Source organism: Sminthopsis crassicaudata, chromosome 3 (assembly GCF_048593235.1).
Source record: "Sminthopsis crassicaudata isolate SCR6 chromosome 3, ASM4859323v1, whole genome shotgun sequence".
NCBI classification, from domain to species: domain Eukaryota; kingdom Metazoa; phylum Chordata; class Mammalia; order Dasyuromorphia; family Dasyuridae; genus Sminthopsis; species Sminthopsis crassicaudata.
The window spans coordinates 640,852,958-640,863,697 of NC_133619.1; the positions used below are offsets into that span (position 1 = coordinate 640,852,958).

Sequence of the window (10,740 nt, forward strand, 5' to 3'; positions counted from 1 at the left end):
ATATAAGAGGCAGAGACAGAGATAGAGAGACGGACAGGCAGAGACAGAGATAGAGAGACGGACAGGCAGAGACAGAGATAGAGAGACGGACAGGCAGAGACAGAGATAGAGAGACGGACAGGCAGAGACACAGTGATAGAGAGAGAGAGATGGAGACTGAGACAGAGAGAGACACTGAGAGAAACAGAGACTGGGGCAGAGACACACAAAGAGAGACTGAGACAGACGGAGACGCGGCCCCAGATCACTGGACTGCAGACCGAGCCGTCAGGGTCCCGAGAGGGCATTTATTCACATCCCGCTCACCCCACTCGCGTTTTACAGCCAAAGCTCCCGAGGTCCCGACATTTAGGCGACCCTAGTGCGGGCAGGGGGGCCGGGCCCCCGCCCCGCCCCCGGGACGCAGAGGCCTCGGACTCCGAGAGGGCGGGCGGGCCGGGTTCATGGGGGGAGGGGCGGCGCCCTTAGGACCCCGAGGAGTGGGCCGCCAGCTGGAAGGTGGTCCGGCGCCTCCCCACCCGGAGGTTTTTCCGAGCGCCGCGGAACTGGGGGGAGCGGATCTGCGGCAGCGGCGGGAACGCGGGCGACGAGCGCTCCTGCAAGCCCGAGATGCCCGAGATGCCCGAGGTGCTCGAGGTGGTCGAGACGGACACGTCGAAGGTTTGCCGGTAGTTGATCAGGCAGAGGATGCCTGGAGCGAAGAGGGCGGACGGGCCGCGGCTCAGGCCCGAAGGGAGGCAGAAGAGGAGGCCGGGAAGCCCGAAGGGCGGGGTGGGGAGGGGCGGGCCGTCCTCTCCCGCTCCCGCTTCTCTTTTCCTTCCTCCCTCTGCGCCCGCCCCGGTATACTTCTCACCCGTGGTCCTCTCTGCTCCCAGCTCCTTTTCTATCCTTCTCTCCCGGCATCCCTTCCCCTCCCTTCTCCTACCCGCGCCCCCTCCCCTTCTTCTCCCACCCGCGCCCCCTCCCCTTCTTCTCCCACCCGGGCCCCCTCCCCTTCTTCTCCCACCCGTGCCTCCTCCCCTCCCTCTCCCACCCGCGCCCCCTCCCCTCCCTTCTCCCACCCGCGCCCCCTCCCCTCCCTTCTCCCACCCGCGCCCCCTCCCCTCCCTTCTCCCACCCGTGCCTCCTCCCCTCCCTTCTCCCACCCGCGCCCCCTCCCCTTCTTCTCCCATCCGCGCCCCCTCCCCTTCTTCTCCCACCCGCGCCCCCTCCTTCTTCTCCCACCTCCGCCCCTCCTTTCCCCCCTCCTTCTTCTCCCACCTCCGCCCCTCCTTTCCCCCCTCCTTCTTCTCCCACCTCCGCCCCTCCTTTCCCCCCTCCTTCTTCTCCCACCTCCGCCCCTCCTTTCCCCCTCCCCTTCATCTCCCACCCGCGCCCCCTCCCCTTCTTCTCTCACCTCCGCCCCTCCTTTCCCCCTCCCTTCTCCCAATCCTCTGCTCCCCCTTTACAGCTCTCATCACCCCTTTCCTCCTCCCCCCAGCCCCCCTCGGCTCCCATTTCTCTTCCCTCCTCTCCTCTTCCCCCCTTACCTGAGACGAACTGCAAAACGAAGGCAAACCAGCACAAATAGTAATTGAAAACGTAGGTGACCTTGATCGGGGAGAGGAAATGGCTTTCGAGGGTGAAGAGCAGCATGCTAAGGAAAATCAGGACCCCTGTGCTCCGGTGGGGCCAGAGCCACAGAGGCCTCGAGAGGCTCAGAGTATTTTCTTACTCCCTGGCGCCACCGCCTGCCCTCGGAGCTACACTAAAAGGAGGTCCTCCAGACCCTGAGCTGCCTCGAGAGACCCCGACAAGAAGAGATATTAAGAGATGGAGGGAGCGGAGGGCCGGAGGAAGAGGGGAGAACCCCCCATGCCCCGGGACTGAGGCCCAAAGTTAGAGGCAACCAAACATATCCCAAGGGGTCTTCGGTGGAGATGGAAGGCCCCGTGACATGGAGCCAGGAGCTTAGAGAGAACGAGAAAGAGGGACCCCCAAGACAGACAGACCCGGATGAAGTAGAATGTGAGACGAGGACGAAAGCAAGAGAGCCCCACTGCCAAGGAGAGATGCGCCGGGAAGAGGCTCCATGATCCCCGAGGTGAAGCGTTCTTTCTGTTTCCCCTTTCCCATTGAGCTTTCCTCAATCCAAGGGTCAGGTGTGAGTCCCTCTTCCCACCCTGGCCCGATCCCGGCTCCTCCCTTCTTCTGCACCTCAGGCCTGACCCCAGCTCCATCCTACCGGTAGTAAAGTTGAGGATACCAAAGACCAAATCACAGCGGATGATTCTTCGGAAGATGGGCCGGAAAGAGAAGCCCATGAAGAGGAGGCAGAAGATCTCGGAGCCCAGGGCCAGCATCATGAAGCCCATTCCCAGATGTTTACTCACTGGAGAGAAGAAGGGATGTTGGCAGAGCCATTGGTCAGTTTCCTCCCAGCCCCTTCCTCAGTGGAGGGATAGGGATGAGGCTGGGATGGACTTGGGTATAGGGAAGATGAAGGTTGGGAATTGGGCAGAATCCTGTCCTCTGTCCTCCCATAACCCCACCTGCCAGACGCTCCCATCCATACCTGTAACCTTGCCTAGGTTGGGGCAGGAGTAATACTGACAGTTGGTCCAGTAGCCCAGGGCTCCTGTGTTATTCGGTGACACTTCAATGACAGCCAGCCTTCCATCCACCAAAGAAATCAGCAATAAAAGTGCTAAAATACTAATGGAGAGAGCCCAGGCCCTTAAGACGAATCGACTTTCATTCCAGATGGAGGCAGGTAATCGAGACAGAATTTCTGGGGGAGAGCAGGGTACAAAGGAGATTTATGTTCATTCCGTGGAGTGCCAAGCCATTCATCGCCCAATCCCTTCTCCTAGTCTCCAAACTCATCCCCAATCCCATGCCTTTTCTTAATACTTTTTCTGTTCCCCTGCCCAAATTTTATTTTTATTTGTGTCTTCATCCAAGCTCACTCCACACACACACACACACACACACACACACACACACACACACACACACGTCTTTTCTCTCATTTTATCACCCCACAGCCCATCTCATCTCATCTCACACTTAAATGTATTTTCCTGACTCCTGATTCCAGAAAATAACATTATGGTCAGGAAATGTGTGAGAAGGTCAAGGGAGTACATAACACTTGAGCTGAGTTCTTGGATACCTGCCCACTCCAACTCCATTTCCATGCTGCCCTTTGTGGGTGTGCCCTTATTTAGATCATCCCAGGAGACTGGAAGAGAATCTCTTTTCTCTCATCAGAGATGAGCCTTTTTTCTCTTTTGTTCAACCGCAGCTCATTTGCTACTTCTAGGAAGCCTTGAACCTCTCTTCCCCACGTCAAAGGGGATTTTTTCCTTCCTCATATTTTCCCCCATAATATCTTCCCTGGTTCTCCTTTATCTTTTATAATTTTCTCATATGTCAAAATAATTCGTTTGCATGTCTATAAGAGGCCCTGTTTTGTATTTTCCTTTGTATTCCCTCATCACCTAGCATAAAATATGAATACAACTTCAGGGAAAACCTGGAGTTCACAAGGGAAAGAAATAAATAGCAGGAACTAGAATAAATATGATAGATATGAACAAAATTTATAAAATAAATTTAGATTAGAGACATTAAATGAATTGGAATTAATAACCAAAAAAAAGATGAAAGGAAATTTGGATGGAGTGTAGGAAAATTGGAGAATGTCAGAACGCCAAGAAAATATCCTAATTATTTGACTTGAGAAACTGTTATTATAGAAATTGGAATTCTAAAATATTAGGATATAGATCAAGGATAAGCATTAGAAGCTGATAGAGGAAATTATCATCCCCTCCTCCCACACTGGACAAGATATTCTAAGCTCTTTATGAAGAGGAAGCGGTGACATGCCTAAGTAAAATTGGCACGTTCTGGCCAATTTTAGTTTAATTAAATTCAACTTAGCAGAATTCTGGGTATGTCATCAGATCATCTAGTCTGTTCTCATTTGCAGATGGGAAAATGGAACACGACAAAAATGCAATCATTTACTCCAGTTCACATGAGTAGAAGGTGGCTAGATTATCGGAATCCAGATCCAACTTACTTTCTATTATATCACATTATGAGGGAATTGAGGAGATTTGGTCAGCAAATGGTTAATTGTGTAATGTAAGTGAACTCCATGACTCCAGTTCTGGAGTTAGTTTAGTTCCCTTTCTATTCAATGATGGGTTTAGTCCAGTTTCTGTCCTGTGAGAAAATTGTATTCAAATGTGAATATTGGGGGAAACAAAACAAAACAAAACAAAAAAAAACAAACCTTTCTTACTTTGTTTGAACCTAGCCCTGAATAGATGGGAAGCTGGAGCACCCCTAGTTGCTACTTAGATCCTTAACTAAGACATAGGTTAGGCTCAACTAAGAACCCAGTCAGACACAAAGATGGATACAAGGAGTTTTCTCACAATTGTACATCTCAAGCTATTCACGTCTTATCTGAAAACTGACCCGTACTGATCAGTTATTGTTTCCATGTTCCTTTGTTTACAGACATTTGGAGGGGAGGGAGAAGTGAGACACCTCCTTTTCTGATTTTAGGGAATTACATCTATTCACTCTCCCTCTCCCAACTGGGAATTTCTCTAATTTTTCCTCCAGTTAGAAATCAGAATTTCTACCTAATTATATTATATTATATTATATTATTATATTATATTATATTATATTATATTATATTATATTATATTATATTATATTATATTATGCTGTTATGTTATGTTATATTATATGTTATATAATAACAATAGTTTTTACTAATTTGATTGTAATGTACATTGTACAAGTAAATGGCACAACTAATATTGTATTGTTGTTTGCTTTTAATTAATTGATCTTATTTTATTAATTGTTTTTAATCTATAAAAATCTGTTTCCCCCTGTATTCAGGGGGAATAAGATGAAGAAAGGGTCTGCTCCTGATTTCTCGGGCAATTTGGCATGCATCGTTTAATAAATTGATATTTTTGGAAGATTGAGCCTTTGTTTTTTTTTCAGACATTTCATCTTTCACCTGCCAGAATTGTCTTTCTAGAAGAAAGAAGATAACATAATCTTGGAATCAGCATGGATAGAGTATAAATTATGGAGGAGGATTGGAGTGGGAGGCTATGGAGCCTGAAGTTAATTTTATGGCTATTATGGAGCCATTAAAGGATTTTGAGGGGGCAGCGAGGTGGCGCAGTGGATAGAGCACCAGCTCTGAATTCAGGAGGACCCGAGTTCAAATATGATCTCACTTAACACTTAACTAGCTGTGTGACCCTGGGCAAGTCACTTAACCCCAGCCTCAGAGGAAAAAAAAAAAAAAAAAAAAAAAAAGGATTTTGAGCTAGAGAGGATATACAAGATGAAATTGAAAAGGCCTGATTGTAGGAAATGAAGGGGAAGTAGGAATCAGGAAATGATTTCAACTAATCAATCTTTTTCTAATTCCTACTTTGGCAAGTAAGTTAGTGGGAGTACAAAGATGGGAAAGGACAAACTCTGTCCTTGATATTTGAAAGCTAATGCTCTATTATGATAATTGGATATGTATAGAAAAATAATATGACACAATGGGGAAAAAGCAGAAATGCAAGGGGCCTGGCATTATATATTAAAGACTAAGAGAGAGAGGATTCTTAAAGATTGTGGAGTAGGTTAGAAAATTCCAAGTGTTCCCTCTTCTCCCTCTCCAATAAAATATAATTGTGCCGCGGAGTGAGCATAGACAGGTGAAAAATAAATAAGATTTAGCGTAGAACAGGGGTCCTCCTAGAACAAGCAGAGAAGCCCCAAAGAAAGACCCTAAGACAAAAATTTGGTCCTTGTGAAGTGTTAACATTTACAGGCTGGCTACACTGAAACAGCAAGCAGAGAACTCTGGAGCTTGTGGGGTTTAGAGGCAGCCTTAGCTTGAACCACAGGAACTTTCACACCCCCCACCAGTCAATGTGGGGAATCAAGGGGTCTGAGTCCAGGAAGATTGAAGGAATCTTTACTGATAAAAAGTCACAGGGCCAGCTATACTCTCCTTTTTTATCCTTCCCTTGCACTCCCCCTGCCACTCCCCTTTCCCAGTGTGTATAGAAGCGGTGGGGCAGGAAGCTAATGATGGTGGGAACTTGAAGGGTGAAGAATTCTTGGTTTGGGGTTCCAGGCCAGAGGGGACAACTGAAATGAAGCCAACAGTGCATGATTAGCAGTGTTATTGTTGGGTCAAAGGGTAAGCATGATATGATAGCCCTTTGGACTCTACAGAATGATTGAATCAGTTTACAATTCCACTCACAGTGTATTCATGTTTCATAACATTTCCTACATTTGTCATTATTCTTTTCTGGCCTATTAGCCAATCTAATAGGTATGAGCTAGTACTTCAGGATTGTAAATTTGCATTTCTGCAATAGTGAGTTGGGAGTGTTTTTTTGATATGCCTATAAATAGCTTGATTACTTCATTTGAAAACTATATCTTTTGCTCACTTATCAATTAGGGAATGGCTCTTATTTATTTATTTTTTTTTATCCATTTGACTCAGTCTCTATACATCTGAAAAATGAGGCATTCATCAGAGAAATTTGCTTCAAAATTCTTTTCTCAATTATTGTTACTAACAATACCCCCCACTCCATTTATTCTATTTTCTGTTTTCATCATGTCTTCCTCAAAAGTGTTTTGCTTCTGACCATCTCCTCCCCCAATATTGCCCTTCCTTCTATCACCCTCTCACTTCTCATATCTCTTTCCCCTCCTACTTTCCTGCAGGATAAGATAGATTTCTATACCCATGTTGAATGTGTATGTTATCTCCTCTTTGAGCCAATTCTGATGAGAATAAAGTTCACACTCTTTTCTTCTCTACTATAAAAGGGTTTTTTTTTTGGCTTCTTTTATAGCTGATAATTTACACCATTCCACCTCTCCCTCCCCCTCTTCCCCAATACATTCCTCTCTTACCTCTTAATTTTATTTTTTAAAAAAAGATATTATCCTTCATATTCAACTTATACCTAGCTCCTCTGTCTATATATAGTCCTTGTAACTGCTAAAATAATGAGAGTTCTTATGAATTACAAGTATCATTCTCCCATGTATGAATGTAAACAAGGTTAACTTTATTAAGTCCCTTGTGATTACCCCTTATGCTTTTCCTGACACCTATATTTGAAAATCAAATTTTCTATTTAGCTTTGGTTTTTTTTATCATGAAGGTTTTAAAGTCTTTGCTTTATTGTAATTTTTCTGGGTAGATGATTCTTGATTATAATCCTATCTCTATTGATCTCCAAAATACCATATTTCATGCCCTCTCATCTTTTGATGTAGTAGCTGCTAAATCTTATGTTATCCAGATTATGATTCCACTATACTTGAATTGTTTCTTTCTGGATGCTTGCAATATTTTCTCCTTGACCTGGGATTTCCAGAATTTGGCTATAATATTCTTGGAAGTTTTCATCTTTGGATCTCTTTCAAGTGGTGATGGGTGGATTCTTTCACTTTCTATTTGACCCTCTAATTCTAGAATATCAGGACAGTTTTCCTTGATAATTTCTCGAAGGATGATTAGCCTCTTTTTTGATCATAGCTTTCAGAGTAAAATTATCTCTCCTGGATCTATTTTTAAGTCAGTTATTTTTGCAATGAAATATTTCACATTGTTTTCTAGTTTTTCATCTGTTGGTTTTGCTTGATTGTTTTTTGATTTCTCATTAAATCATTAGCTTCTATTTTCTCAATTATACTTTTAAAAGAGTTATTTTCTTTGGTGAACTTTTGTGTCCCCTTTTCCACTTGCCCAATTTTGCTTTTTAAGGTTCTTCTCCTCACTAGCTTTTTTGTGCTTCCTTTTGCATCATTCTTATTTTTCTGCCCAATTTCCCCCCACCTTTCTTACTTGACTTTCAAAATCCCCTTTGAGCTCTTCCATATCTTAAGACCAATTCTTATTTTTCTTGGAGGCTTTGGATGACACATGTTGGAGATGTGGAAAAACTGGGACGCTAATGCATTATTGGTAAGGTTGTGAAATGATCCAACCATTCTGGAGAGCAATTTGAAACTATACCCAAAGGACTAAAAAACTGTGCATATCCTTTGATCTAGCTGTGTCAGTACAGGGTCTATAATCCCAAAGAGATCATAAAAGAGGGAAAAGAACCCATATATACAAAAATGTTTGTAGCAACTCTTTTTATGGTGGTAAAGCATTAGAAAATGGCGCTCATGATAATGAAAGAATTAGAAAATGAATAAGTTATGATATATGAAAGTAATGGAATATTATCGTTCTATAAAAAATGAACAAACAGGCCGATTTTAGAAAAGACTGAAAAGATTGATATGAACTGAAACTGAGCAAAACACACAGAACCAAGAAAACACTGTACACAGGAATAGCAAGATTGTGTGATTATCAATTATAACAGACTTAGTTCTTCTCAGTGATTCAATGATCCATGATAATCCCAATAAATTTTGGACAGAAAATGTCATCTGCATTCAGAGAGAGGACTAAGGAGGCTAAATATGTCAACACATGCTATATTCACTTTTCCTCCTTTTTTCTGTTCTTTCCTCTCTCGTGGTTTTTCCCTTTTGTTCTGATTTTTCTCTTCCAACAAGATTCATAAGGAAATATATAAAAATGAATGTACACATATAATCAAAATGATATTTTTACATGTAACGGGAAAATAAAAATTTTAAAATAAATAAAATAATTGCTACTTTCTAAGGAGCACTGAAAATGGGAAATGAACAGGAACATAGGAAGACTTTTTGAATGAATTTAGCATGAGGAAGAGAAGCAGTAAAATTATACATGCAATGACTAAAATAATATACATAAAGAAAGCATTCAAAGATTAAAGATTATCAATTGAGACAATGATCATTATTACTTCGGAAGACTGATTTGGAGAATACCACATCATCTGTCCTTCATGATTGGAGTATTACACAGTTTTGCTTGCCTTTTTTGTCTATTCAGGTAAGTGTAGGGATGGATTGTTTAGATATATTGTGGCTAGAATGCCAAGGAAGATAGTGGTACTATTTACAAAAACAGGAATGTAAAAAGGAAGGACGAGACTATTTGGGGAGTAAGAACTCCTTACTCAGAGAGTTCAGAGAATCCCCATTTCTTGAGGAATCTTAATTCACCTCTACCATCCCTATCATCATCTTTTGAGTTCCCATAGCTTTTGCCCTAATGCTAGCCCTGATCCTCTAAAAATCCTAGCTACCAGCCTTTAACTCCTATCTCTTACCTACCCAATAAGCTTTCTACTTTTATCTTTATTCCCTAATCTTCAAACCTTTTGATTTTGTTCTTATTTCCTAAGATTTTATTCTCAACTGCTCACCCTTACATTCCCCTAAGCCCCAAATTAGGAGAGCAAGGGATATTTCACTTATCAAATCTTTGGAGAAGAGAGTAATTTCTGGCCAAAGAAGAACAAGAGAACATTATGAAATGCAAAATGGATGCTTTTGACTAATTAAACGAAAAAATTTTTGCAGAAACAAAACCAACACAGCCAAGAGTAGAAGGAAAGTAGAAAGGTGGGAAAATATATTTTACAGCCAATGTTTCTGACATATATAGGAAATTGAGTCAAATTTATAAGAATACAAGTTTAATCTAACCTCCAAATCAGTCTTCATCTTTCCCTTGAGTTATGCAACTGTCTGATTTCTGTCATTCCCTGAGCCCATCCTTCTCATTGCAAATAATCTTCCCTAAACAATTGCTGGAGATCATCTATCCCCTTTGGTCATTTCTAACCTAAGGATCACAAAACTCCAGCCCATGCCATGAACCTCTTGTTTCCATTCCCGTCCTTGACAGACCCATCCATCCTCACCTCTCCCTCAACCCCTGAAGCCATTCCATACCTGTGCTTCCCAGTATTTGCGAATCTACCGTACTTTTCCTACTCTGCATTACCGTGGTGCATTTGAAGGGCAGGAAGTGTTCACTCAAAAACTTTTTCTTTCTGGTTGTTTGTGGTGACATCTGTGTTCGGTCCATGGCTTTAATCTCAATTAACCTGGGCAACTGTCATGGAACACCCAGACTTTCTAACCCCCACCGTGCCAGGACAGAATTCTTAGTTCAGAGATCCAAGAGAGAGAAGGGCTTAGAAAGACTTGAGCATCAAGAAGAGAGGAAGAGAAATGGAAACTTCCATTGTAGATCCTTAAAGAAAAATGCAGAGAGAAACCCTTCACAGAGAAGCCTTTAAATCCCAACAGTGTAGAGGCAGTGAGATGTAGTAGAGAGGAATTTGACTAATTCAGATTCAAGTAATAGATCTTTGTTTTGTACTAAGCCAACCAGCCATCCCTTCAGTATACTAAAACTTGAACTATTACAGTTGGTCTGATTCCTTCTTGCTTAGATGTTCCAGGGGAAAGAAAGATCCAAAGCTGTGAGAGGAGAGGCCGTGGACCCTCTACAGATGAGGTTGACATATGGCCTAGGAATATGCACCTTGGTTTTTTGCTTCCACGTTGGTTCTTTTATTTTAGTTGAAGGACATTGGAGATGACTATCACCTTATAATATTCAAGAGACTGGGATGTCCGAGGTCTTGGAATAGAGTCAGAGGCAGGTTTTATAATCCATCCTGAATAGAGGGATAACTTTTGGAATAGACTACTTTTGTAGCTGAGATGTGCTTTCTTCTAACAGTAATGCTGAATTTCAATGATACTTGATTTGGCTAA

At 42.8% G+C, this 10,740-nt stretch overlaps 1 protein-coding gene across 1 annotated transcript; it reads right to left on the reverse strand.

Moving 5' to 3' along the window:
* Positions 1–267: 267 nt before the first annotated feature.
* On the reverse strand, positions 268–10,389 carry LOC141564513 (uncharacterized). The gene is made up of 5 exons (XM_074307066.1): positions 9,907–10,389; positions 2,555–2,770; positions 2,225–2,371; positions 1,530–1,655; positions 268–691 (listed from the first exon to the last, which is right to left on the reverse strand). Exons 1-5 carry the CDS (start codon positions 10,040–10,042, stop codon positions 465–467), a joined length of 852 nt encoding a protein of 283 aa, XP_074163167.1. The 5' UTR covers positions 10,043–10,389; the 3' UTR covers positions 268–464.
* Between the last annotated feature and the right edge of the window lie 351 nt (positions 10,390–10,740).